At 40.5% G+C, this 27,940-nt stretch overlaps 2 protein-coding genes across 6 annotated transcripts in view; one reads left to right on the top strand and one right to left on the bottom strand.

The window, feature by feature from the left end:
* Hdac8 (histone deacetylase 8) overlaps positions 1–27,940 on the top strand; it is a 207,613-nt gene that overhangs the window by 135,700 nt on the left and 43,973 nt on the right. The window contains exons 10-11 of one of the 5 annotated variants that reach the window (XM_087600343.1): positions 19,173–19,234; positions 23,397–23,938. The exons of 3 other annotated variants lie outside the window; for them this stretch is intronic. In XM_087600343.1, the coding sequence (XP_087456469.1) occupies positions 19,173–19,234; positions 23,397–23,628 (294 nt within the window). In that variant the 3' untranslated portion in view covers positions 23,629–23,938. Of the gene's footprint in view, positions 1–19,172; positions 19,235–23,396; positions 23,939–27,940 lie in introns of those variants that run through there. One more of the 5 variants, XM_087600344.1, reaches the window with a different exon arrangement.
* The window catches only part of LOC147998260 (uncharacterized), a 73,053-nt gene continuing 71,005 nt past the window's right edge, over positions 25,893–27,940 (bottom strand). The window contains exon 4 of the mRNA XM_087601164.1: positions 25,893–26,085. Within this exon, the coding sequence (XP_087457290.1) occupies positions 25,947–26,085 (139 nt within the window). The 3' untranslated portion in view covers positions 25,893–25,946. The remainder of the gene's footprint in view (positions 26,086–27,940) is intronic.

Here is a 27,940-nt window from a genome sequence, read left to right as displayed (position 1 = left end):
GGCCCAGAGAGTCCCTGCAGAGGGACTTCAGTCAGATGAATGTAGATTTGACTTTCCTTGGAAGTCAAAGGAAGAAGCCATTGGTTGACAAATGATGGAGAAACAGACTGAAACAGCTCCTGTATGAACCATCCACAATCATGTTCACAATGTGTTCAAGGATGTCACGCTGGGCTTTGTTATAAGAAGTCTGTGTGTGTTCACTTCCCCATCAACAACACTAGTCAAGAGAATGGGTTGCTGGTTGAAATCCAAAATTTCTTGGCTGAAAAATTATTGGAGGGCTGGATACATGACTCAGAGCACTTACTGCTCTTCCAGAGGATCCAGATTCAACTCCCAACACCCACAGGGTGACTTACTGTCATCCATAACCCCAGTTCCAAGAGACCTAATATCTTCTTCTGATATTCGAGGGCACCAGGCACACATGTGGTGTACATGCATACATGCAGGCAGAACACTTATGCCCAGTAAATAAGATAAATACAAAAATTAATTTTAAGAAATAGAGTGCACTTTAGGGAATTAATAAAAAAGGGGGAAACAAAACCATACTCGGGAGTCAGATGAGGACAGGTGCTACTTGTTCTGTTTCTTAAGCACCGAGGGATGACGTAATACTCGAAGGAAATGATATTGAACTTGTTTCAAATTCAGCAAGCCACAACAGTTAAGAAGATACCAGAAATGTTTTGGGTGGCATCTATATGTCTGAAAAAGAGACAGTGCCGATGAATAGGATGAGTAAAAGGTACCCATATTGAGAGTCAGGATCCTGGATGATAACTATGATGTGGTACTTCTTTGGAGACAATGAAAGACTGATAATGAAAAGAAGAGGTGATGGGGAGCTCTTTCCAAGTCTGTCTGAAATAATAACAGAGTGGGAGAGTTAGGGCCTCTGAAGAACCACTCCACAACAGCATTCCAACCGGTAATAATTGCTAAAAACAACAACAACCAAACAAATGAGTAAGTAAATAGATAAATAAATATTTAGAGTCTCCAGAAATTTTTCAAAAGGCAGATAGCAATTGGCAAGCCAGTAATTCCAGAAAAGTCTACTGAATCTCAGAAAGGACAATGACAGTCAGAGATACCTGAGCCAGGACCCATTCCCTCACAATGCTCCAGCTCTACATTCTAGAAGTTAGAAGTCCCACCCTAAATATACTGTTCTGAACAGGAAGAACTAAGAGATAGAAACCACCACCACCCCCCCCCCCAGTTCCCAGACTACATCTGATTTCACTCAAACCAGGTAGCTGGCATCTCTCATACTTCCCAATCTTTTGCAGAAGCTTTGTGACAAGAAGTCATATGGTCAGGAAAACCAGGTCTCCCTCTGTCTACCCACATTACCCATGAAAGGCCCAAGCTCTGCTCTAGGCATGGCAGATTGACAGTGTAAAGGCCCTGCCTATTCTAATTTCAGCTCACTCACATGCGGAGATTGCACACAAGGAAGAGCATGCCAAGACGACCAGGAGCTGATACCCTTCAGTGCTCACGTGCATATAGGATGTCACTGATAGAAAAATGAGTTGCAATTCCTAACTCTGAGCAGTAACATGGGAGTTCTGCCCACAGGACATAGGATGGCCATAAAGACAATGAACCACTAGATGTGTTTGAGGGTCTGGACATTCGAAATGAGGACTGGAGCGTTCTGTGTCTAAGGATGGTATTTTTATTTTAAGGAAAGTTTGGTAAAGAAAATTTAAGAGGACAGAAACTGGGAGTTCTAGGATGCAAATAAAACAGCATAACAGCCATTTTGTAGGGAGAATCAGGGGAAGGACAAGAAAGAGGCCTCCTGGTATCAGTAAACTCTAGGAGTTCAGATGTTAGACTACACCCACTCAGTAGCAATCAGCTCAGGCCTTAGGGCAGACTCCAGCATTCCCTGAACTGCACACTGACCTATCAACACAGGGGAAATGTATCATGGGCACAAGAGGTTTGATGATGCAGTTCTGGCTAAACATTGACTGAATAATAACCTGCTCTAGCCCAAGGGTACTCCAGGGAAACCAAGCTTAAAATAAAAATCAAGCTCACCCCTGATAGTCTGGAGGACTACACTCAAGCCCCCAAGGCATTTCATCCTCCAAAGCTATCAAAGAGAAAACTGCCAAACTCCTAATTTCTGGATGAATAGGGCAAAAAATATAAACTCCTTAACTGTGATAGTAAACACCAAACCAGAACCATCGGTGCTAAAACGTAAAACTCTGGCTTCAGTGGCTTAAACACAGCCTTTGTAAGTGACTCGTGCAACCCAAGAGTTAAAAGAAGAATAAACAAGGGGGCAGACCTCAGCAGGGACATCAGTGGCCTCATACTGCAGGGAGGATAGACTTCACAGAAGAAATTCATTCAGATCAGTAAACAACCAAATGACAGAGAAGTTAACAGCAACTCGGTCTGTGGTGGAAGGCAGGTAAAAGTACTAACCGAAGTTCCAATACAGTATTTTAAATATCCAAGTTTCACCAAAAATTATGGCATACCAAAAAAAAAGGAGGGAGCATTCAGTGAAATCTATCCTTTAAAGGAGTTCTGAGAGTGATCTTAACAAATATTTCCTAGCAATTATTATGAATGGACTCCAAGAACTAAAGGTAGAAATACTTAAGGAAATAGGCAAGAGACAGGCTTCTCTCACAGATATGATGTTACATACATGTAATCCCTGCATTCAGTAGGGAGGGGCAGGAGGATCATGAGGTTAAGGTCAAGCTGCATTACAAGGCAAGACCTAATGTAGAAAAACTAGGCATTACTGAAGATGGGATGGCAGTAGAAACTGTAAAGAAGAAAGGAACCATGTACATTGCATTTGTTTTGTCCCCCTTCTTTCCTCCCTGCCTCCATCCCCCATACCCCCACTCCTGTCTTTCTTTCTTGCAGGGAGGGAACAGGATCTTTCTATCTAACCTAGGGTAGCCTAGAAAAGCCTAGGCAGCAGTCTTCCTCGGCCGCCCAAGGACTGTGATGGCAGGTAGCGTGTGCCACCTACCTCCGAACAGATACTCCTGAGGGAGAAGTTCAATAATTAAAATGCAAAATTGGCTAGATAGGGGTTGACAGTAGATTAGACTTGGCAGGAGAATAAATCAGACAACGTGAAGATATATGACTAGGGATTATGCAATCTGAAGACAGTGAAAAGAATGAAGATAAACAGGCTCAAAGAAACGTGGGGTAAAATTAAGCACATCAGTGTGCGTAAGTAGAGTACTGGAAAGAACGTAAAAAGGACAAAGAAAGATAGTCAAAGAAATAATTGCCGAAGCCCTTTCACATCGGGTAAAGATACTTATCTACATGCCCAGGTTCAGTTAATTCCAAGTAAACAAAGGTCATACCCAGGAGACATGCAGTGAAATGCGGAAAGGCAAAAGACAACCTCAAAAACAAGAAAGAACAAAAGACACATCACGTACAAGGGAACCCCAAGAACATTAGCAGTTGACTTCTCATCAGACACAATCCAGGCTTTTTTTTTTTTAATTTTAATCTTGACACACAGGGGCTAGTGAGATGGCTTGGCTTGGCAGTTAAGATTAACGCTGCTGATGGAGAAGATCTGGGTTCTGTGCCCAGAGCCTACATGGTAGCCTGTGACCTCCTATAACTCCAGTTCTGTGGATGGATCTGACATCCTTTTTTAACTTCTAAGGGCTTCTGCATGCATGCAGTATACACACACACACACACACACACACACACACACACACACACACTCAGATGCCCACACACATACACATAAATACACATAAAATAAATATTTTAAAATTTAAAAAGCACCAATAACTATCTAGAAAAAAAAAATATATATATATATATATTCGGAGCTGGGGACTGAACCCAGGGCCTTGCGCTTGCTAGGCAAGCGCTCTACCACTGAGCTAAATCCCCAACCCCTAGAAAAATATTTTTATAAAATAAAAGGGAACGTTATCCACACCCGTTACACAAGAAAAAAAAAGACATGCAAATAATTTCTTTCTTTCAAGCCAGTGTGGCATGCCTTTAATCCCAACACTGGGGAGGCAGAGGCAGGCAGGTGGACCTCTGAGATGCTGGCTACTCGGCCCTTCCGGGACATCGAGGGCCACACAGAGAAATCATGTCCTGAAAAATACATAATAATCTGTTTTCAGATGACATGATTCCATATACAAGAAAACCTAAAGATTCCACAAACGATCTTCAAAACTGATCAATAAATTTGGTAATCTTAATAACTATACAAAAATCAATAAAGAAGAAGTAGCATTTTTGCTCACCAATAACAAACTTGCTAAGAAGTCATGACAGCCATCCCATTCATAGTAGTAAAAAGAAATAAAATAAAATACCTATGAATAAGTTTTGCCTAGAGAATGAAAGACCTCTAAATTGATATTACAAACACTGATTAAAAAGACAAAGCAATGCCAAGCAAGTGCAAGGCCCTGGGTTCAGCCTTAGCTCAAAGGGGGAAAAAAAAGACAAAGTGATTGAAAGACTTTACTGTACGTGGATTAAAAGAATCAGTACTACTAAAAATGCCTTTAGGCAGGTGACATGGCTCAGTGGGCAAAGGCACTTGCCACCACGCCTGACGACCTGAGTTCACTACTTGGAATCCGGATGGTAGAGAGAACTGACTCCTACAAGTTGTACCCTGACCTCTACATATGCGCCACTGTAAGCCTATGCCTACACACATAAAACCAAATCATTACAGTAGAGTAAATATGGAATGCCTGAACAATTCACAGATTCGGTGTATTTCCCATCAGAATACTTTAGCATTCTTTACAGAAATACCAGCTGCCCCCACAAAAAGCCCTAAAATTCATATAAAATAAAGAACCTAAGTAGCCAAAGCAACTTTGAGTACAAAGGAAGCTAAAGGCATGGTTTGAAGACACACCTTAAGCTGTCGTAGCCAAGACAATATATGAGAGGCATAAAACTACAACAGATAAAACAGTGCAACAGACTAGAAGGCCAAGAAAGAAACCCGTATACCTGTAGACTGCTGACTCCTGACAAAGGCATCAAAACATGCCCTGGAGAAATGGCGACCCTTCAGTACACACTACGATCAAAATTGGATATCCCTATGCAAAAGACTGAATGTTGACCCTTGTTGCTCACCCAAAAGTAAATGAATTCAACATGACTTAGAGAGAGAGAGCGTAAGACCTGAAACTGTGAAGAAAGTACTAGAAGAAAAAGGAAACACTTAAGGACGTTGGTATAAGGAAATAATGGGGGTAGGGAAAAACCCAAAAGCATGAGCAACAAAAGCAAAAATAAAACAAACAAGATTATATTACACTATGAAGCCTCCGCACAGCGAAGGACACAGTTGAGATAGTAAAGAGACAAAGAGGGAAACTGCAAAATAGTTCATACAACAAAGGATTAATATCTAGGCTATTTATGGAACTCAACAATAGAAAACCCAGAAGATCCAAGTTTAAAGTAGGGAAATTATCAGAATAGATATTCTTAGAAGGAAAGATACCAATGGCCAAGAAGTATATGAAAAACATTGAACATCATTTGCTGTTAAGGAAATGTGAATGAAAACTGCAGTGAGGTATGCTGGAGAATTAGTTGACTGGTTAGGAGCATGTGTTAGAAGACCCGCATTCAGTTCCCAGCAGTCACGGCAAGTGACTCACAATGCCTGCAAGCCCAGTTCTAGGCCATCTAACCCTTCTGGCCTTGGTGAGCACACCTGCATTCATAAGTGAGTGCACATACATGCATGCATGCACACACAGAGACAGGGCTACACACACATACATATACGCCTGATTTTAAAGCCGACTGTTAAATAAATAAGATATCACTTTACCCCAGTCAGAATGGCTAATATCAGAAAAGAAATATAAGAAATGCTAGCCAGGGATTGGAGAAAAAAAGTTCCCATGGACGACAGTAGAGATATGAATTAATACAACCCTTATAGGGAGATATTACGGGCATTCCACAGTCAAAATTAAACTAGAAATGAAGTCTAACAAATATTGTCAGTATAAAAATAAACCTATTAAATTAATGATCTCAATACCCATTTCTGCACATATATCCAATAAAAAAAATCAACACAGCACAGATACTTTCACCATATATATTTTTATACTATACATAATAAACTATTATTCAGCTATGAAAATAATTTAATTCCATTATTTACAGCAAAATGAGGTGGGCTTGGAAGACATTATATGAAGTGAGCTAGACATGAAGACAAATGTTCTCTCTTAGGTGTATAATTTTTAAAACTTGGTCTGCTCATTCTGGACTCCATCTCATGCTGTTTCCACCTCTTCCTTGTCAGCATTTGCCTACCAGCAGTCACCAAGTAGGGGAGAAAAAGTATGACAGGGACAGGAGGGGTGAGGGGCTGAGCCAGAGTAAGGACAAAAAAATCAACCAAGATCAAATATGTGTGAAAATCTCATATCAAATCTGATATGTTCTAAGATACTTTTTAAAAATTAAAATAAATATTTAACATTTTCTGAAAATATAATTACTAGAGGGTAGGAAATATTAGAGGTTAGGGGATGCAAGAAAGTTAGGTATAGGTCTCAGAACCTAGTCAGATGAGATTAAGTCGCAATATTCTACAGTACTATGACGTGATTCCAATTAACAATAACTTACTGTGTGTTTTATAAAGAACTAACAGATAGCAAGGTGAAGGTGTCAAATATAAAACAAATTAAATAGATAAGATTCAGTCTTATCAGTCCAGGGCTGTATATGTGGTTTTGAAATATTGCACTGAACTGTGTAGTTTTTAAATTGATTAAAAGGAAAAGAAAAAAATTAAACAAGAAAATGTAAAAGTGATAAAGGTAGTCCCAGGTTACAAGAAAACAGAATTCATTGCTAGGATACGGTCTTTTTAAAGTACTGAAGGAAGTTCTTCAGAATGGGAGCGGATAACTCCAGGCAGTAATGGGATTCCATATGCAAAATGCGGACTACCACTACAGGTAGTCATGTGCTTAATATGAAAAGACAATCAAATTATATATTTTTCCCCCTTTCCTCTCTTGACTTATTTAAAAATTAATTGCATAAAATAATTGTATTGTTAGGATTATAAACAGAGCAGTAGAATATAATTAATAGTCATATAGCATGAAGGAAGGAAATAAGAGCAAGGCTCCATTTGAGTAAGGAAATGACACCAGATGGTAACTCGAATGCAGAGGAAGAAATGGAAACCAACCAAAGAGTAAATAAGAATATTAGTGTAATGAACACCAAAACCACGCATTCAATCTCCTTTCTTCTTCCAGCCTTTAAAAAAGCATAAAATTGTAGAAAGTAATGAAGAAGTAAAGTTTTATTGGGTTTAGAACTTACATAAGTATGTACATGTAGGTATATATAGTAAAATTACAAAATGAGGAGGAGTAACGAAGTTATTATATACAATGCCTATATTTCACTGAAACTAAGGCAGCATAAATCTAAAGTTCATTCTAGTAAATTAAAATGTTACTTGTGAGTCGTAAAAATGTCACTAAGAAAGTTAACTCAAAATTAACCTTTAAATTCTGAAAATACAGTTAAGATCATATAGTAACCACCTATTATAAAAAAGATAGTCAAAACGCCAAAAAAGCAAATTGCAGAAAACAGTATATAGGACCGGAGAAATCATTCAGTCTGATAAGTACTGTCATGCAAGTGTGAGGACCTGAAGTCCATGCCCAGGACGCCTTTTTTAAAAAAGCCAGGCAGAGCTGTTAGCAGGGAGGTAGAGACAGGGTGGTCCGTGGGGCTCATCAGACAGACAACCTGCCTACGCAAGAAGCTTCAGGCCAGTGAAAGACCGCATCCCATAAACAAGGTTGCTGGTGCCTAACCAATAATACCTGTGGTTGAGGTTGACCTCTAGCCTCCACATGCATGGGCACCCATATGTACCCACCCACTCACATCCACAGGAGTAAGCAAAATGGCAGGGACTGAATAATAATTAAATGTGGGCGAACTATCTAACCCAAAGGCAAATATTGTCAGACTGCTGACCATCCGGCAGCTCCCCCAAAAGATACAAATATATTGAAAGTAAAAGGCAGGTTAAAAAAATGATGTATTATGTAAGCAACAACTACTAAAAAACACATTAAATGCATGAAATAAAAATATAGACTTTATAAGAAAAGTATTCCTAGGAATATAAACAAACATTTCATGATAGTAAAATGGTAAAGCCAGCCAAGCCTGGTGGTGCAAGCCTTGTTGTCCCAGCTACTTAAGAAACTGAGGCAGGAGGATGGCAAATTCTGGGCTACACTGTGAGTTTAAGGCCAGCCGGTCTTCAATTTGAAAATGATAAAAAGAGTGCTGGAGATGTCCCTCGATAGCAGAGAGCTTGTCTAGCATGTGTGAGGCCCTATGTTCAATCCTTGGTACCACAAAATAGAAAAGGTCAAACATTTTTATCAATATGCAAACAATTATAGTTCACCCATGATGATACACATATGTAATCTAAGTACCATGGAGGCTGAGCCACCTGCTCTGTAATTCAAGGCAGACCTGGACTATATAGCAAGACTAACTTAAAAAAATAACAACAAAACATCTGTAGGTACCTGACACAGAGCCTCAAAATAACCTATGAAATAACTGACAGAATGGACAGCGAAGAATGAAGAAAGAGAAAACAATTTAAAAATTCAACACCCTACTAATAGGTAGTATATAAGACTATGTATGGATGGATGGATGGATGGATGGATGGATGGATGGATGGATGGATGGATCCATGGTTGGATGCATGAATAGATGGATGGATACTCTACTGTAAAACAGAATATGCACTCTTAAATGTACATGGAACATCCTTCAGAATGCACCATAGAGCTAAACCTTAATAATAATATAGCATAAAAGAATGAGAGGGCCATTGAGATGCTTTAGCAAGTAACTTGCTGTCAAGCTTTTCTGAGATAGATTTATTATATATTAACTTATTTTTATGTTATGCATTATGAATGTTTGCCTCTGTGTATGTGTGTGTGTATGTGTGTGTAAAAATCACGTGCATGCATGCTACCCAAGAAAGCCAGAAGAAGGTGTTAGATCTGAAACTGGTAATACAAAGTGCTGGGGACTAAGCCCAGATCCTCTGGAAGAACAACAAGTACCCTTAACCTCTGAGTCATCTCTCTAGCCCTACTTGATACCAAATTTAATGCCCCATACCTACATGGTGTTAGTAGAAAACTGACTGAAGCAAGTTGTCCTATGATTTCCACGTATGTGCCATAGTATGGAAGTGCACAAGAACACATAAATAAATATTAACAAAGATATTTTTTAAAAATTAAGCAAATAAAATTATACAATCTATGTTCTGCTCCAATTGAATGAAAGTTGAAATCAGTAACAGAAAGAAATCTCTAATATATATATGCATATATATACATATATATACATATACATACATACATATATATGTGTATATGGAAAGAAAGAGAGAAAAAGGTAAACAGTTCAGTGTGATTATAACTCTTTCAGAGAACCTAGGATCAGTTCCAGCCCAGTTGGTAGCGTACAACCATTCATAACTCTAGGTTCAAGGGATACAACACCTTTCTTTTTCTTTCTTCTTCTGTGTTGTATTCACACACATGTGCAGGCAAAACAATCATTCATATACATACATACATACATACATACATACATACATACACATGTACATACGTACACATACCTAAGGAAAAATGTTAAAGAAAAGACATCAAGTTAATACTTTAACTTCCACCTCAAAAGTCTCTAAAACATAGAACAAACTAAACCCAAAGCAAGAACAAGGAAGGAAATAAAAATATAGCAGAAGGTTGGGAGTAAAACATTTGCGTAACATGCATAAGGCTCTGGGATTGATCTCCAGTATCACAAAAAGTGAAATAACATAAAACTAAGAAAGGGTAGAAATAAATAAAAACAGGGGGATTAACAAAACCAAAAGTTCGTTATTTTATAAAATTAGACTGACTAATAGAAAAGAGACCAAAATCACAAGTGAAAATGAAGACATTACTTCTGAATTTATGGAAATAACAGAGGCTAAAAGACTGTTATAAACAATTATGTATACATTCCCTATGACATAGATAAAATGTACAAATCTCCCAAAGGACACAAATTAACAAAACTCAGAATTCAAGAAGAAATAGAAAGTCTCAATAGGTCTACAATAGACTATTGAAGAAAAAGAGAGCCTCCCTCGAAAGAAAATTACATAGCATCCCTGGTGGATTTTAACACATGTTTAAAGAAGAATTAAACACTCCTTCCAAAATGTTAAAGAAGGAGAGATTGCTCCCTAATGATTTTTATGATGCTCTTATTACATATAGATTTCAAAACTTATTACAGTTCTATAGTAACCAAAACAGTATGGTAATGTCATGAGGTTAGTCCTAAAGACCAATACAGAGAACTGGCAGTCCAGAAATAAAGTCATATTGGATTTGAAAACAGATATTAGAACAATTCAGTAAAGAAAATAATATTTACTAAATGATATTCATGTAAACAATGAAGTTGGACCTTGGTTTCCATCATATTTTGAAAACTCTAAATGTAAAAGCTGGAAACCCTTAGAAGAAAGTAAGGATATGAGTTTTATTGCTTTATATTATACTGTAGTTTTAGGTACAACCCCAAAAGTATAAACTCTAATAAAAGACAAACAAATGGAACTATACCAGGATTTAAAATATCTGGTTGCAAGCACTATCTTTAGATAAATAGAAGTCAACCTATAAACTAGGCGGAAATACTAGGAAATCAGATAGCCATTAGGGGATTTGTATCTTTATAAAGAACTGATACAACTCCATAATAAAAAAATATTCCTAATAGACGATCTGAGAAAGATATTTTTCATGCAAAGGCCTGGCAGGCTGACTCAGTAGGTAGAGGCACTTGTCCCCAAGCCTTACAACCTGAGTTCACTTTGAGGACCCACATGGTGCAAGGAGAACCAGTACCCACAACTTGTCTTTTATCTCCACATGTGTGCCATGGCACACTCACACATGCACATACACATGTGCAAACTGTGTATCAATGAATGAATTTAGAAATTTAATACAAATTTTAATGAATCTATTCAAATGGCCAACAAGAACATGAAACGTTGTTAGTGTCAAACCCATATGAGATAGGATGACTACTATCAAAATGACAAATAGTAACCAGTGAAGAGCCAGTGTCTGGGAAAATGGACTCCTCATATGCTGCTGGTGGTAACATACTATCACAACTGCTTCCAAACAGTCTGGCAGTTCTTCCAAAAGGTAAACCTGTGACTTAGCAATTCTACTCCTAGATATTGACCCAATAAAAACATGAGGACACCAAGGAAACAAGGCCCTCTAAATCAACATGAGCAAAGCTCACATGAGCTCACAGAGACTGAGGCAGCAAGCACAGGGCCAGCACAGGTTTGCACCAGGTCTTTTGCACATATATTGTGGCTTCCAGCTTAGTGATTCTATGGATTCCTGAGTGGGTCTCTGATTCTTGTGCCTTCTCCTGGGCCCTTTTCCTTCTGTTGCTTTGTGTTGTTTTGATTTTTCTTATTAAATGTTATTTTGTCACATTTTTCTAAAATTAACAAGGGAATGAATAAAAACCTAGCCACAAAGGTTAACAACTGGACTGCCCTTATACCTGCTCGGAGAGGGAAAACCTTTTTTTTTTTTTTCAATAGATTGACACTGGATATATCAACCACTCCAGGATAGGCCTCCTGCCCGCGCCCCTATTTGGTTACAGTTTATATAATCCGTTTATGTATTGTTTTAGTGTTTTGTGTTTAGTGGGACACGGTTTATTTTGTTTTACTAGGTTTTGTTGTTGTATTTTTTCCATCTTTATTAACTTGAGTATTTATTTACATTTTGATTGTTGTTCCCCTTCCCGGTTTCCGGGCCAACATCCCCCTAGCCCCTCCCCCTCCCCTTCTCTATGGATGTTCCCCTCCCCATCCTCACACCATTACCACCCTCCCCCCAACAATCACGTTCACTGGGGGTTCAGCCTTGGCAGGACCCAGGGCTTCCCCTTCCACTGGTGATCTTACTAGGATATTCATTGCTACCTATGAGGTCAGAGTCCAGGGTCACTCCATGTATAGTCTTTAGGTAGTGGCTTAGTCCCTGGAAGCTCTGGTTGGTTGGCATTGTTGTTCATATGGGGTCTCGAGCCCCTTCAAGCTCTTCCAGTCCTTTCTCTGATTCCTTCAACGGGGGTGGTTGTTGTATTTTTGTTTATTGAGTAAAAACTTGGGTGAATAGGGAAGAAGAGAGGATCTGAAAGGACTCGGGGGAGGGAAAGAATATGATCAAAATATATTTATATTTAAAATTTGTTTTAAATAATAAAAAATAATAGAAAACACATCCACACAAAAACTTGTACACAAATGTTCAAGCACTATCCATGTTTAAAAGTAGAGAAAATTCAAATGTCAAAGATGATCAGCATATCAATAACATGTGTTTTATATTTATACAATGAATTATAAAAAATGGTAATAAAGAATAATGGAGCACAGCACGTAAAGACCATACTCTTTAGCAACAGGAGATTAGGACATGCCTAAAGCCACTTGGTGTGAAGAAAGAAACAATGAAGAATGACTGTTAGTGACTACTGCTTTCCTTTAGAGGAAACTGAAATATTCTTTAATTAGGTTATGATGGTGTTCACATAGCTGTGTTCATACACTAAAAGGCTGGATGGATGGGTTTTATGGTGTGTAGATTATATCTTACCAAACCCACTTTTAAAAGATTATGATGGCTTGAAGTCGGATGGTAGAAGTGCACGGTGAGAAGCGCTAGGAATCCAGATATATTTCAAAGGTAGAATGAGTGGGATTTTCTAACATATTGTGCGTGGGCTGAGGCAATGCAAGGACTCAAAGATTTTTGTTCTGAGCAACTGGAATTATGGAGTCAGGAACTAAGAGAAGACTGTGGGAAGCATAGTTTGAAATGATTCCTTAAAGACTTCGGTTTGGGCATGTTGGGTTGGAGATGTCAAGTTGGTAGGAGGGAAAATACAGCTGTCTAGCTACTTGCTGACAGCGAGTTTGACTAGCAGTATAAACCTGGGAGCAGTATAAAAATGGGTAAATTTTAAAACGACGAGATGAAAAAGATCACCAAGGGGGTATGTATAGCTAGCGACTAGGAGATGTGTAGAAACTGAACTCTGACATAGTCCCAAGTCATAATGTTGGAGGAGAAATAAGAACTAGCAAAGAAGACTGAAAGAACTCAACACAGAGATAAAGAGGGAAAAATCAAGAGTGTGCAGTTCCGGAAGCCAGGTGACAAAAGTGTTTCAAAGAGGACGCTGCGGCCAGCTGTGTCACATGCTGCTGAGAGATTGAGCAAGATAAGCCTTGAAAATTGACTGTTGAGCTAAGCAACAGAGAGTCACGGGGCCTAGGAGAATGTTAATAGAGCTAAACGAGAGACTCCGACGGATACACACTCCAGAGAGAATGGAGGGAGATGAGCGTCATGTCTACACAGCAAGAAGCAAAACCGCAATTAAAACTCCGACCGCAGGCAAACTAGAAGGTGTCAGGAATAAATCAAACCAAGTATGTGCCAGAGATCCTTTGTGGAGGAAATTATAAAACTTTATCAAGATAAAGAGCTGTGTCCTGTTCAGAGGTAGAGAGACTCAATATTGTAAAGCTATCCCTTTCCATCAATAGATAGGCTAAAGCAATCAATACAGCTATTGTAATTCCTATCAAAAATCTTACAGGGCCTTTCATGGAATTTGATGAGTTGCTTCTAAATTTTATATAGGTATGCAAAGAAAAGCCAGGCCATTCTTGAAGAGCAGTAAGATAGGACATCCTCTATCAGATATTCCATGTTACCTTACAGCTCTAGTACTTAAAACAGTGGGGTGGGGGGAGGGTAGATTGTGGGGGAGGGGCGCCTCAGTGTAGCTGCTCAGATTTGGTTGACTGTGCAGGGGGCAATGGCAGCTTTATAACTACTTATCATGAGGCTCCATAATTTACATATATGTTAAGTGTTTAAGTGTAGAAAATGACATACAAATATGATTTATGTATATGAGGCATTTGTGCATATCAATTATATTTTAAAAATGAGAACTGGAGAGGAATTCTTTTCTTCTAAGACTTTCAGATTGAAACCTGTAAAAAATATATGATGAAAACATTTCAAATCTATTCCTCTGGCAATTTCCAAGTACACAGCAGGTCAGTGTTAAGTTAGTTGTGATGCGTCTTCCTCCTACCTGACACGCATGCCCTTTGACTAATGTCTCCTCACCCTCTCCCAACCCAGAGGATATGTTCTTTACCTTGGTTTGATCACGTTATAATAACGTATATATGAAAACACGACCTCATACACTAGAAATATATACAGTTGCATGGGGTGGGGAGTGAGGGCAGGATGCTGGAGCTAGAACAGAGGCCTCATGAATGCTAACCAGATTTATTACTAGTGGGCCATACCTGCAGCCACTAGACAGTTTTTGTTGAGATTAAGATTTTATAAAGAACGTTTTTGAAGAGTAAAAAGACTTTTAAACAGCTGTGTACTTGAACAGCAGCTGTATTGGTCTGAGTGCACGGCTCTCTTGCCCTTCCATTGCCTGTAGAAACAGGACAGATTTCAGGAAGCTCAGTACTACAAGAATAATCATGCCCTGTCTAGTGGCCAAGGACGTATTCAGGCACTGAGCTTCCCAATGTTGTTGTAGAATAGCGATTGAAATGGACAGGCAAAACTGGACAGACTATGACATGCTGGGTAGCTTTAGAGGTCTCTAAAGATACAGGACTGAACAATGGGCAAAAACATTAGGCCTAAAGCACAAAGATGGAGTTTTGTTTTGTTTTCTAATGGAATTTTCCACCAGCTCATGTGACCTAAGACCACACCCAATTCTTCCAGAGTTCTCTTCAAGATTTAACTAGGATACACTTTGTTGTCCCCTCCAGCCTAAACAGACAAAAATTCTAAGTCCACCTGAGGGGAAAACAGCTTGCACATTTACCCTCCTGGTCTCCAGGTCGGTGAGTAATTAACCTCCTCTCTATTGATTAGAGCTCTTCAAAGTATTGCTGAGCTGGCTCTCCAGAAGTGTAGACAAACCAAGCCACGTGCATCTCCAAATGGCCATTCTTTAATCAGGAACTCCCATTTACATATTTAGTTTTGAGACTATAAATAGAAGTGTAAGTGAAACTGTCCTGCTAACCAATGCAGCCTGTCCTCACCCTCTGTGCTGCCTGTGACAAGTGGCTTCTGGGCACTGTGCAGAAGCCTCCCGTGCGTTGTTCCTCCTGTGTACATTTCCAGAAAGGAACACCTGCAATCATCTTTACAGATGTGTGTGCCCATCTGACTTCTCTTATCTTTACATTTTTCCCCTGTTTCATGGCAACCACAGCAATGACCAGAAGAGACCTCTATGTGTGCAAAATGAGCTTGGTCATTAAGGGATGGACGAATGGTGATGCTAAAGGGACAGCTGGATAGATGAGGAGCGAAGCACTAGACATCGTTTGTGCCAGCTGCTTCCCATTTTTCTTCCTTTCCAATTTGGGACTGCCTTCCCTCTGCCAGGGATGCTGAGCTGTGTAACTGCTCAGAGCCCTTGGATTGTTAGACAGTGAGCAGGGCCCGGGGTGAACTGACTTCCTCGTGTCAAAGCTCCCCTTGGACATAAGAGGCTCAAGCCTCCAATTTAGAACTAGAGAGGAAATCGGAAAAGTGCAAACCACTTTCATCACTTGCAGCCCCATCTTCATCCTCTCCTTGGAAATTGGCTAGTGTGGTTTAAAGTAGCTTTTGCTTTTCACCCTTGAACTACGCTTGCTTTGTTTCCTCAGCAGCACTTTTGAGGAACTAATTTATGAAGGCGACAGGGACTGTGTGTTACTCTGGGTGAGTCACTGGCCTATAGTCAATGCTACGGAGAGTCTTAGAGATGAAAACTGCCAAGGATGGCTTCAGTCCAGCACCCAAATGTTCACATCATCCTCCCTCCCCCTTTTCCATTTTAGGGTGAAAGTAATCAGGGACAAGAGGGGGAAGGGATTTATGGGAATAAATAAGATACTGTCTCACAGCCAAAGCAACATTCAGATTCTCAGCTGGCAGAGGAATTCCTGAGCCTGATCTGTAGTGAAAGCATGAGCAAACTGCTAAATGGAATGCAAAGAGAACCCAACTTAATCTCCAATCCAGACCATCTACAAGGAGTCTCTCTCGGGCAGCCAGTACTATTCCTGGAAGGCACAGCGCTCACCCCAGTGGCCCCGCCCTGGCGTGAGAAATCCAGGGCTCTGTCAGTGCCAACCCAGGCTCTTATTTCTGCCGTCCAGTTGCTTTGGTGAAATAGGAGTGAACACTGCCTATCCATGAAAGGGCAACTCTGAAAGCGATTTATAAACTGTAAAGTACTAGGGGACGTCAGGTGGCCCTGTCACTCATGCATTTCTGTTATGTACTGCACTCCTTCAGTTGTCTTTTCTCATTATGGGACAAAACCCACAGAATTTTGTGGTAAGAGGTCAGGCCCTGCATATAATCAATCATGCACAAGTCCTACAACATAGAAGCATAAATCGGCCTTAATTCTGTATTTTCCCGTCGACACATGGAGAGCATTTGCCAGTCAGCAACCTCACAAAGACGTCACAGAATGGTCAAGAAATGACCCCAGAAAAGCTCTTGTTGGGGGAAAGCCGTAAAGCCTTTTGAAGGCAAAACTTTCAATTCCAAGGGGCGATTATTATTTCTGCATTGAAGTAAAAGCCCTTGTGTTTATACAGCCTTTGATTCTGATGTCAAATGTCCGATGACTCCTCAAACTCTGCTCCAAAAGAAAGAGAAGGCAGTCATGCTGGGGTCGCTGTAGCTAGTGGTGGGCTCTGCCCAGAGTGACTGGCCGGTGAGATCAAAGAGCCGAGCCTCAGCACTTTGTAGGGTGGGTCACCCGAGGGCTGTATGAAAGAGCTTCCATCTTCTGGCTTGCACCTCACACAGGCTGCACATTTAGTAAATAAAGGAACTTGGAGTTTATGTTAAATCAAAAATTAAGATCTTCATCGTTTTATTCATCCCTCTGCCCATTGTTTATTTTGAATGTATATTTAATAGCCCTTTCCAGAGCAGAGCAAGCCCTGGAGGATACAAAGAGGGCTATGCTACCAGGCCTGGCAGGCAGGGAGTGGGCATTACATTCCTTCCCTCCTGATCCTTCTTTTCCCAGAGCCCATCCAGCTGACAGGTGCCAGAAGGGAAGAAATGTTAGTAAATGTTAGTTTCCAGCTCCAAAGAAGCTGTCACAAAAGGGAGACAGAACAAGAAAGCTCATAAAATCCTTCAACTGAGGGATGTAGCGAGACCTATCTAATTACACAAGATTAGAAACGGTTTAACTTGTTGAGAATGTGCTACATGTGGAATGAAAGAAAATGACACCTCCAGCACCCTGTAATGATACTGTACTGGGAGGAAAGCACAAAGGGTCTGTTCACGCTACCAGTAACACCAGTTTTCCTCATCCAAACAGTTTAGCCACATCTGGTTTTAATATGGTGGTCTAAGTGGAGTCAGTTAACTTTTCACCCACTGCTCTGGCCCTCCTTTGGCTTCCTTCGCATACAGTTCCATTTGTATTGGCAGTCTCCTCCTCTCGCCCATGCCTCTGCAAGCTGACCAAGGCAGGCAGGGGTGGGGGGTATGGCGGGGGGTGGATTATGCTCAGAAACTGTGCTTATCTCTGGACTCTGGAGGGTTTTACTGTTCAAATAGCATGTTGTTTTGGAAGCAAGGCCTAGTCTTTGTTTCAGCTAAACTCAACAGAATTTAGATGTGTCCTTCTACCTAATTCCTTAAGCCACCAATACTAAATAAGAACTCCCTCAGTTGTTTGTGAATTGTGAAACTTCCTGGTTTTTTATCAGAAAGGCAAAGATCACCCTAAATTTTTTTGTGGTGTCAGGGATCGAACCTGGGGCTTTGTACTTGCTGAGCAAGCACACCACCACTGAACTGTGTCCCCAGCCCCTCATCTGTCACTCCCAACTAGAATCCTTTGGAAAGTCTGACACCCATCCAGTGGGTTTCTGCAAATACAGGATTGATTAAGCATTGTCGTGACTATGTTGGAGGAAAAGGATCTTTGGCGACTGTATACCAAGGGAGCGACAAGATGGGCATATTTCTTATAAAAGCAGAACTTTCAAGCTATAAAATGAGTTCCAGTAGCCATCCATTTATATTGTATTCAAACCACTAGAAAAGGGGGTTTACTTCCCCACATTTGGAAATAGTAAACTTTTACAAATGGCTATGATGAAAGGCTGTGATTCTAAAGTTATGTAGTCCTATGATATTAACTAATATTTATAAATTTTGCCTTATTTAAATTTTTACCACATAGCACCTTCATGAGCGGCAAATTCATAACCCTGAGCTGTTAGGAACTATCCACTCTGAGGAGCAGGCACAATTTACATTGTATTCCATTTAGGTTCTTCTTAAGGCCTTTTGCCATGTTCTGAGTCTTGCTAGAATACAGATTGCAGTTGAAGAGGGAGTGTAAGAGTGATCACCAGGTCCTCTGAAAGTTATCAATGGCTTCTGCTGTGTGTGTGTGTGTGTGTGTGTGTGTGTATACATATATATATATATAACATACAAACATATAAACATGTGTGTGTGTGTGTGTGTGTGTTTCCATCTAAAAGTAATAGACAAGGCACGTCCGAAGCAAATTTCTTCCCCAAAATAATGACTGTCAGTGGGCCATTTTATGCCTTCTGGTAGGCCAGAAGGGATGATACTTTCAGGCACATGTAAAGATCTGTGCCTGGAACACTGCAAAGACATTCAAGTAAGGCTGGTGCCTATTGCTGTGGTACCATATAGAAGGACCAGCCAGAAGTCCTATGTGCAGCCTTGACCTAAGAGAAATGGCATATTTACTACATTCAAAGCCAGCAGCCTTTACTGAGCATTTGCTATGTGCAAGGCCTGCTTAGGTTACTCTGGCATGCTCTGTAACATATTAATAGATGTCTTTTTCATGTTGACCAGACAGTTTCACCAATCATTTACAGACTACTGCCACTCACAGAAACTGTGTTGGGGATCCCAAGGTAAGTCAGAGGTTTGCCCTTACCTATAGACTCTAGCTCAGAGTAAAGGGTAAGAAATTGCAGGCAGTATATAAGTAGAGAATCCATGCAAAGAGCTCTGTGTTTAGAAGAGAGTGATTAATTTTCTTAGAGGGGTGTCAGAAGGATTGACAAAGGAGATGTTATTTGAACTCTCTCTGAAAGGGGTAGGTAGGATTCAAGAGGCAGACAGGAGAGAGGGAAAGGAATTCCAAACCAGTGGAACTGTGTGGGCAAATGATTAGTAAAGTAAGCAGTTCTTTTTATCATCACTGGGAGAAGGCAAATATAAGTCGCACTAGTGTCAAATCTGGATTTGCTTGTCATGATTACATTGTCATTTTAAAATACACGACATGATATTTTAAGGCAACGACAAGAAAAGGCCTGGTGGATTTAAAAGTTCTCCTTATTAAGCTGTGATGCTTATCTAGTGTCTTGCACATAGCAGGGCCCTCAATAAATGCTTGCTGAATGATGAGGTGCATATCTCTTTCCATTTATAAATTACTGCTCTGTCAAGGATCAGCTTACAAAGCCAAACTTCCGCCTGGGAGTTAGGAGCGGGTGTTCACAGTTCTGCTCTCTGTCACCCCTGCCTTCCCTGCTCTCAAGAAGAGTGGCTGCCACTGGAGCCTAGCTGTGCTGGTGAGAAGCAGGGAAAGCTGCCTTTGCTCTCAGTCCTCACTGACACTTTCTATTTGAAGGGCCTGGAGATGATTGAATTCCAAAAACAAAATGCCATTCGAATGGGCCAGTCCTAGTGTGGGTGACATAAAGCTTGGTGTCCTAAGAATGTCAGTCACTTAAGCTAATATGGATAAGGAGAGCTCACATTTTACATTTTATAGTAGAACCTAAATATGATTGATCAAACATTTTATATGGCAATAATAAAGATATGAGTTGTCTGCACTGTACAGCCTTGACAGTGAAGTGCAGTAATGCTTAGCCTCTTTTTAAGAAGAAGAAGATAAATTTTTATTATTTTTATAAATTATGCAATAACCTTTAGAGAAGCAATAAATTTTTTGCCTTGAAAATCACCAAGGAATAGATGACAGAGAATGTAGTTTAACATAAACCATTTGCAAATTATATCCAGGTCCACTTGTAACCCTTTTATTGGGTGTCTGAATTGACTCTTTGGGAAAATTCCTATCAGAGAATCTTAACATTGCAGACTCAGAAATGCATCAAAAATGTACTTCTTCGCTTTCAGACGTTAGCAGCTATGTAACTGGCACTTTCAGGCCTGATCTCTATAGCTGCACCTTTCTAGTGGTCACAATACCAAGCCATAGAATATAAGTTTTTTCAGCCCTGGAGCTACCCTGAGGAAGTTCATCCCACAAAGTCATTGAGTGCCTTCTGGAGCTGGCCATGGTACAGGTTGCTAAGAATGTAGCAATAAATTGTGATATATATCCTTCCCTCTATTGCACCCTTAGCCCAGTGAAATAGTGTGTTGTCTCTTGGGTCAAGGTCTCCTCTAAAAACCTGGTTCCAACCAGCCTTGCATTACTTAAGCATTAAGGCATTAGCTTCCTGTTTTCCCAAAGAAAGACAAGAACTTTTGTCCCTGGTGCATGGAGTGAGTCCTCCTTTTAAGTTTCATATAAGGGGCTGGAGAGATGGCTTAGTGGTTAAGAGCACTGACTGCTCTTCCAGAGGTCCTGAGTTCAATTCCCAGCAACCACATGGTGGCTCACAACCATCTGTAATGAGGTCTGATGCCCTCTTCTGGTGTGTCTGAAGACAGCTACAGTGTACTCATATATACAAATAAACAAATCTTTTTTTTGAAATTTCATATAGGAAGTTAATCTTTCTAGATCAGTGATTCTCAACCTCCCAAATGCTGCAATTCTTTGATAGTTTCTTATGTTGTAGTGAACCCCCAACCAAAAAAAATATTTTCATTCGTACTTCATAACTGTAATTTTGCTACTGTTAGGAATTGTAATATAAATACTTTTGGAGATGGGTCACAACCTCCAAGTTGAGAACCACTGTTCTAGATGCTAAGTTTTATACTCTTTGGGGGCCTATGGCATGGCACAAAGAACATAGGGTTTTGTAAAGCTGAGTCATCTGGGGTTCTTTAACTAGCAATCTGACCTTGGGTCATTTCTCCAGACTCCCAGAAGCTCACTGTCTTCATTTTAAAATCAATCTCTTCAGAGCCACTTGGCAGGGTGGTTATGATCAGAGTGAACAGGAGGTAGAATGCACCTCATACCAAGTCAGTGATGGCAACAGGGTTAGAAAGTAAGAAATATAGAGTTTGAGCCCAGGTTCTTCTGAATCAAAACAGTCTAGATAGGTTCTCTGCTTCCTTACAAAGGCTTTGAAAGTCCCAGATTCCATTTTATCTTACCTAAAACTCTCTAAGGGATGAAGAAAGAACACAGAAACAAATGGATAGAAAGGAAAAATATGCTCATTTGTTTAGACACACGTAGGACATCTGTGACAGCTACGCCCCAACTCCAGGCCCAGTACCCTTTCCTCACTATGAACACTCAGCATATTCCCTGTGAGGTTACATCTAGTTTTTCTGGAACCATTTGCTGGCCACCATTGTGGCCTCAACTTGGACATCGGTGCTTCTTGTTAGTTAAAAGCCATGATCCATGACTCGAGGAGCTTATGGCCTAGTAGAAAAGCAGAAGCTGCACCGGACAACCAATTAGGGAAAATGGCACAACATGGCGCATAAACAACTATCCATAATGGACCTAAAACTACGTGTATTATCTCCGGCTGCCAAAACTAAATCCCGTAAGATGCAATGCCATAAACAACAGAAATTCGTTTTCTCCCAGTTCTGGGAGCTGGGAGTCCAAGATCAAGATGCTCGCATAGTCAGGTTGTTTGATAGCTCACAGACAGCTGCCTAGCAGTGTGTGTTCCCATGGCCTTTCCTCAGTGCTATGTGACAAAGTGTAAGAGTCCTCTCTGAGGCACCTGCAGGAGAAGGCCCTGTGATCCATTTGGTAGGCTCAAGTGTTCCCAGTCCTAAGCAGACATGTTTGTTACATTGTAAATTTTATTTGGATTGTACTCAATTCAGTTTTAAAATTGCTAAAATGTGTTTGAGCTTTAGACTATAACATTTGTTGTAATAATTGCTAGGTTGAGGTTCACCATGTTTAAAGGGGGGGGGGTTTACATTACAAAGGTGTCCACGGTGTATTAATGACATTCTTCCATTGACATTTAGAGTGAAATATTTTAAGCCAAAAAAAAAAATCTCTTTTTTAAAAAAGAAAAAAAAAAGAGTCCTCTCTGGTCTCTCTTCTATAGGGACACTCATTTGTTTTTGAAGAAAGGGTCTTACTATATAGACCATGCTGGCACTGAACTCACAAATTCATCTGCCTTTGCCTCTTGAATGCTGGGATTAAAGGTGTGTGGCATTCCCAGATCACACACTCCTTATTAACCTCATTAGCCCTCCTTACTTCCTTGCTTTAAATATAGACAAACAGGAATTAGGCCTCAACATGTCAGCTCAGCAGTCAGGTACATGAGGATACAAATACCAGGGTTTACACATGTACACATACACACATTCCCAAAGCCCATAGGTTCAAAAGTATTTCCAAAACAAACAAACAAACAAAAACCAAACACACCCTCTATATACACTATCTGTTTTTCCTGTTATAGTAACCTATAGTCTGCCCTGAACTGTATAGTTCCAGACATGCCTTTAACCAAGACAATTCCCTCTGGAAACAACCTTCCTTGTACTTGGTCATTCGGTGAAATTCTACTCTTCCTTCCCTTTAGGCTCCAACTGCCATGTCCTCTGTAATATCCTTCCTGGACACCCAGCAAGTCGGTAGTTGATCATTCCTTTCTCAGAGCTCTTACAGTTACAGCCATGGAATCCACATACTTACATGTCTCCACAGTCATAGCTAGAAAGACAAAAACTGTCTGATACTTCCCTCCACCCCCAGTCCCGGCCCATTCATTCATACAGCAGTCTCTGAGAACAAGGACGTTCTCCAGAAGCATGGTGCCTCACAAGCGTCATAGAGGGATTGCTACATGCCTGTCATTCTTCAGTACATTTTAAATAAATTTACTCATCTGGATCCTTATAACAACTGTTATTGTCCCCGTTTCACAGATGCCTTGCCCGAGTTGACAGAATGAGTAAGTGGCAAAGGAGGATTCAGACTGGAAGAGCAGCCAGTGTTCTTAACTGCTGGGCCACCTCTCCTGGGTCTGGTGTTGTTTTTGAAATCCATCCATATCAATCTACTTCCATTTGTTCAATTGCTTGGTTATCCCTCATTATAAGCCTATACTGTGTCTTATTTTTCTCTCCTTATCTCTGTGGATCTTTGGACTGGTCCTGATTTTCGATACCACATTCCATCACAGTGAGAATTCATCTTTGTGTTTCCCTGAAGAGCACAGGTTTGCTAATGAATTGCAGAGGATCTGTGTCTTTCCTTTTTTTTGCTAGAACCAAAACACTGGCAGGACCAAGGGAGTACAGTGCATAAGAGCAGGATTTGACAGATCCAATTCAAATCCCTAGAGTGTTAGGACTCTGAAATTTTGTTTTGCCTTGTTTTCCCCATCTGTAAAATGAGAGGAGAAAGAAATGCCTAATAAGGTCAATTTGTGAATTAAATGGGGTTAAATAGTTCACATGGATTAGTATCCTGAATGTGTTAAGCTTGCTTTATTTGTTTGTTTGTTTGTTTGTCTGTCTGTCTGTTTGTTAAGATAATGTCTCACTGTGTTGCCTTGGCTAACACAGAACTCACAACTCACTCTGTAGACCAGGCAGGTCTCAAACTTACAGCAATCCACCTGCCTCTGCCTCCCAAGTATGTAGATTAAAGATGTGTACTACCATGCAGAGCCTATTATTTTATATTTTATGGCACGGTTCTCCCAGAAATGTGAAAATAGGCCATATGTAAAATATAGATATATAGATAGGAAAAATACCATGAGCAAGGCCACCACACTGCTAACCACCGTTTGAAATGTGAATGATCATTTTTCCTTTGTGCTTTTAAAATATTTTCCCAGTTCTCTACGAATGGAATGTATTGCTTTTCTAATTAGAAAACAAGAGTAATAAGTATAATTTTAATAAAAAGAAAATAAACAGATTTTTTTAAAGCAAAAAATAATGAATTTTCCTTCTGGTGATCAGGGACATGGCAAGAATAGTAAGAGGTTATTACAGCAGCATTATAGGAGTTTAAAAACAGCATACATGCTTGTTCCGTAGGACAGGATTGATTAAATCAAATACAGTGTGAAAGGATCTCCAAGATAATGTGGTGAAATGAAAATAGCAAATACAGGCTGCTGTAGAGAGCATGTTACAATATTGTGTTAAAATGTTATCTTTCTGCTTACATATACAGGCTATTTCTCCAAACAGGGTAGGGAGAGAGCTGCTAAAAAGAATTGGGTATGTAGGACACAGCAGACTCAGATTCCCTTCCTAAATATCATTTCGTCTATGGAATTTTTTACTTACATGACTATTTTAAATGAAGTAATTTTAAAGAATCTTATGCTAAAAATTAATGGCCTTTTTATAATGACTGTCAATAGCTCAACAGTAATTAATCTGGCTTCTGAAGCCAGAGGAGGCAGGCTAACTTGGGGCCCTGACTTCTCCCTGGCATCTGGCCCTTGAGCCTGTGCTTGTCTTAGTTCTGCTGACCCCAGTCCCAGTGCAGGAATGACTCACATGGACCAGACCCAGAAGGGTGGAAAGTGATTCTAGGAGAGTAGAATAACCCAACTGGGGAAGTACATGCGGGTGTCCTTCTGTGCAACTGAAAACAATGGAGCATCTGAAGGCAGGTAGTGGAGGGTGAGGAGGTACGGCTAGAGTGTGTGTGGAAGCCGGCTGGGAAGCCAGCCTAGGATGAGTCATGCTAAGGAGCTTAGACCCTGCTGTCAAAGATGTGCTATCACTAAGAGGTTTACTGCAGGAGCATGGCAAGCTCTTATTTGTATTTTTGAATGTTTCCTCGGCTGCAGCATAGGGTGAATTGGGGGTGGGGACTGAAGCTAGGAAGAGTCCCCCTAACACTGTTAGTACATGATGGCCTCAATCAAAACTGTGAGCTGGGATTGGAGGTCAGGCCTGCCTAGCTGCAAAGATCAAATGTTATTTCTCTGTCCAACACACTGTCTGAAGAAATAACAATGAATCTGTGTACAGTGCTCCCCACAGCAATACTAGAAGTATTACCAGCAGATACGTACCTTCATCTTTACTGAGACGGAATGCCACCTCCTGAGCCTGTGGATTCACAGACGTGATGCCGTTTTAAGGAAGAAGCCCCAAAGTACAGGCTCTTACCTTTCTGCCGTGGTTATTTTTGCCAAGAATTCTTGCTTCCAACACCTTGGCTAAGAAAGAGATTTGCATCTTTCCTTGCTCTTTAAATATTTATTGGCAACATAAATTACCCAGTAGTCATTTTACTTTAAATATTCAAACATTTAGAAAACTATATGATCTATGAATTCCCAGTTTTGAAAAAAAGACTTAGACTATAAGCAAGACAAACATTATAATTCCTACCTTTCAACCCGGGAGGATCCAGCAGGCAATTCATGTGTCAAGAATGTATCAGAGTCAGTGTTAAGAGCATTACATTCACACGCTTCTGGTAGAAAGAGCATAGTTTACTCACGCTGTTCGCCAGTAGCTCCCCACAAATGGATGAACAGATAGGGTGCAAAAGACTATTGTAGTATTCCAGCTAGACTCTTCTGGTCCGGGGACATTCCTGGTACCAGTTTGCATGCATGTCTTTCCCTTGCTTCTCCTATAACAGAATAGCAAAGCTGAGGAGATTGTTCCATAGGAATGTTTTAAGGGAAAAAGTTCTTTTTTCAAAAAAATCATTTAATGGCCCTTTGTTTGGCTCTATTGGAAAGGAGTGCAGGGCGTGTGCTTGCTGGAGAAGCAAGCACTCTGTCGCTGACCTACACCCCCTCCTTTCGTTGTCTTTTTTAAAACAGTATTATTAAAATACAATTCTTGTTCCATACAAGCAAATCATTGAAAATGTGAACTCACAAGGCATAGTGGTGCGCACCTCTAGTTCCAGCATCCAGGAGGATGAGGTAAGAGACTCATGAAGCTAGCTTGGGTTACATAGCCAGTTCGAGGCCAGCCTAGGCTACGTAACATTGGGGTTGAGAGGAGAGAGAAACAGAATTTTCTACACAAAAGTTTTGCAACTATTGCCATTACCTAATTCCAGTCCATTGCGCCCTAAAAGAAATCACAACCACTCTAGCAGCTAAGCTCCTCTCATTCAACTAATCTGTATGCTGCTTCTCTAAACTTGTCTATTCTGGACATTTGCTATAACTGGAGCTTCATGATGGTCTTTTATTGCTGGTCACTTTTTCTCTCTCTGTGTGTGTGTGTGTGTGTGTGTGTGTGTGTGTGTGTGTGTGTGTGTGTGTGTGTGTGATATCCATCTTCATCCTTTCTATTATTGTATAGGAGCTTTTTGAACCAGTAGTTTGTGGTTTAGGTTACCACATTGTTTTGTGTATTTTGGACAACTGAAGGAATTCATCTGAAGTTGAGGAGAAGCCAACATGAATACAAGCCAGAATGAATGAGATTGTAGCCATCCTCATCTTTGGCACTCACATAATTACCCAGAGCCAAAGAACTGTCTTAATAGGATGCAAGCCCGGGTTGTGTTGTGTGACCTTCTGCTGGCACTAGGCTCATCAAGAAGAGCTTGTGGGTGCTGGCATAACTGGGGGAGGCAAGTGCCTTGTAGCTTGTATCTCTGGCTGAGGCAGAGCTTGGGTGCAATTCCTCATCTTCAGACGTCTGAGAAAAGTATGTCGGGGATCTCCTGGTTCCATTTGTTCTGTTTGCCAGTGGGCAGAGCACACCACACTGTGCAGACAGGTTAGACAGTTTATTGTAGGCTGGTGAAAGCAGATTAAAAAACCATCAGCTTGGTGGGAACCTTGCTAAGAATCCAATCCAAATGTCAGATGAAATATTTACACAGCCAGGAGATAAACCAAGGGAAACAGTGTGCCCTTTGTGTGTGCCTCTGAGTGTTGCAGGCACACACAGAGCTGCTGACCATTTGTCAACTTCCAAGATTTATTCTGCTGCTTCTGGCAAGGGGCAGCCTAATGATTTAATAGCTTGTCAACACCTACACAGAGAAACAAGGACTGGCACTTCCTCATTTCTTATTTTCTTTGCTTTAAATAGGAATTCCTATTCTAAGTCATTGGAACCTGGAAATCAGACTGTCAGGTTTCCCTTAACTTGAGTGCACAGTTCCTGAATCTGAGCATGATGAATGTTATAACTTTCCTGTTATACAAACACAGGCTCAGTACCCTTTTAGAACAGCCATTGAGTTCATGTCCTAAAAGCTTGAGTGTTTGCCTCAGACCGTTGCCATGAGCCAGTTTCAAATGGAGTGCAACTATTTTGTTTCTGGCCCATGAACCTCTTGAGTTGAAAGCTGCTTGATCAGTCTAGTGCCTGGCTGCCACATTTACATCTGAGATGGACCACTATGTAAAGAACTTTAGTGGGGAAGGAGACTAGATTTCTTACACAGAGTAGTGTTCTCTAGGCATCCTTGAATGAATGGAAGTTCCCTGAAAGCAGGGACCTTGTAGCTCTTC

Source organism: Rattus norvegicus, chromosome X (genome assembly GCF_021556685.1).
Source record: "Rattus norvegicus strain SHRSP/BbbUtx chromosome X, alternate assembly SHRSP_T2T, whole genome shotgun sequence".
Lineage (NCBI taxonomy): Eukaryota > Metazoa > Chordata > Mammalia > Rodentia > Muridae > Rattus > Rattus norvegicus.
The sequence above is the reverse complement of the archived record's forward strand: the minus strand, read 5'-3'. Positions and strand labels throughout refer to the sequence as shown.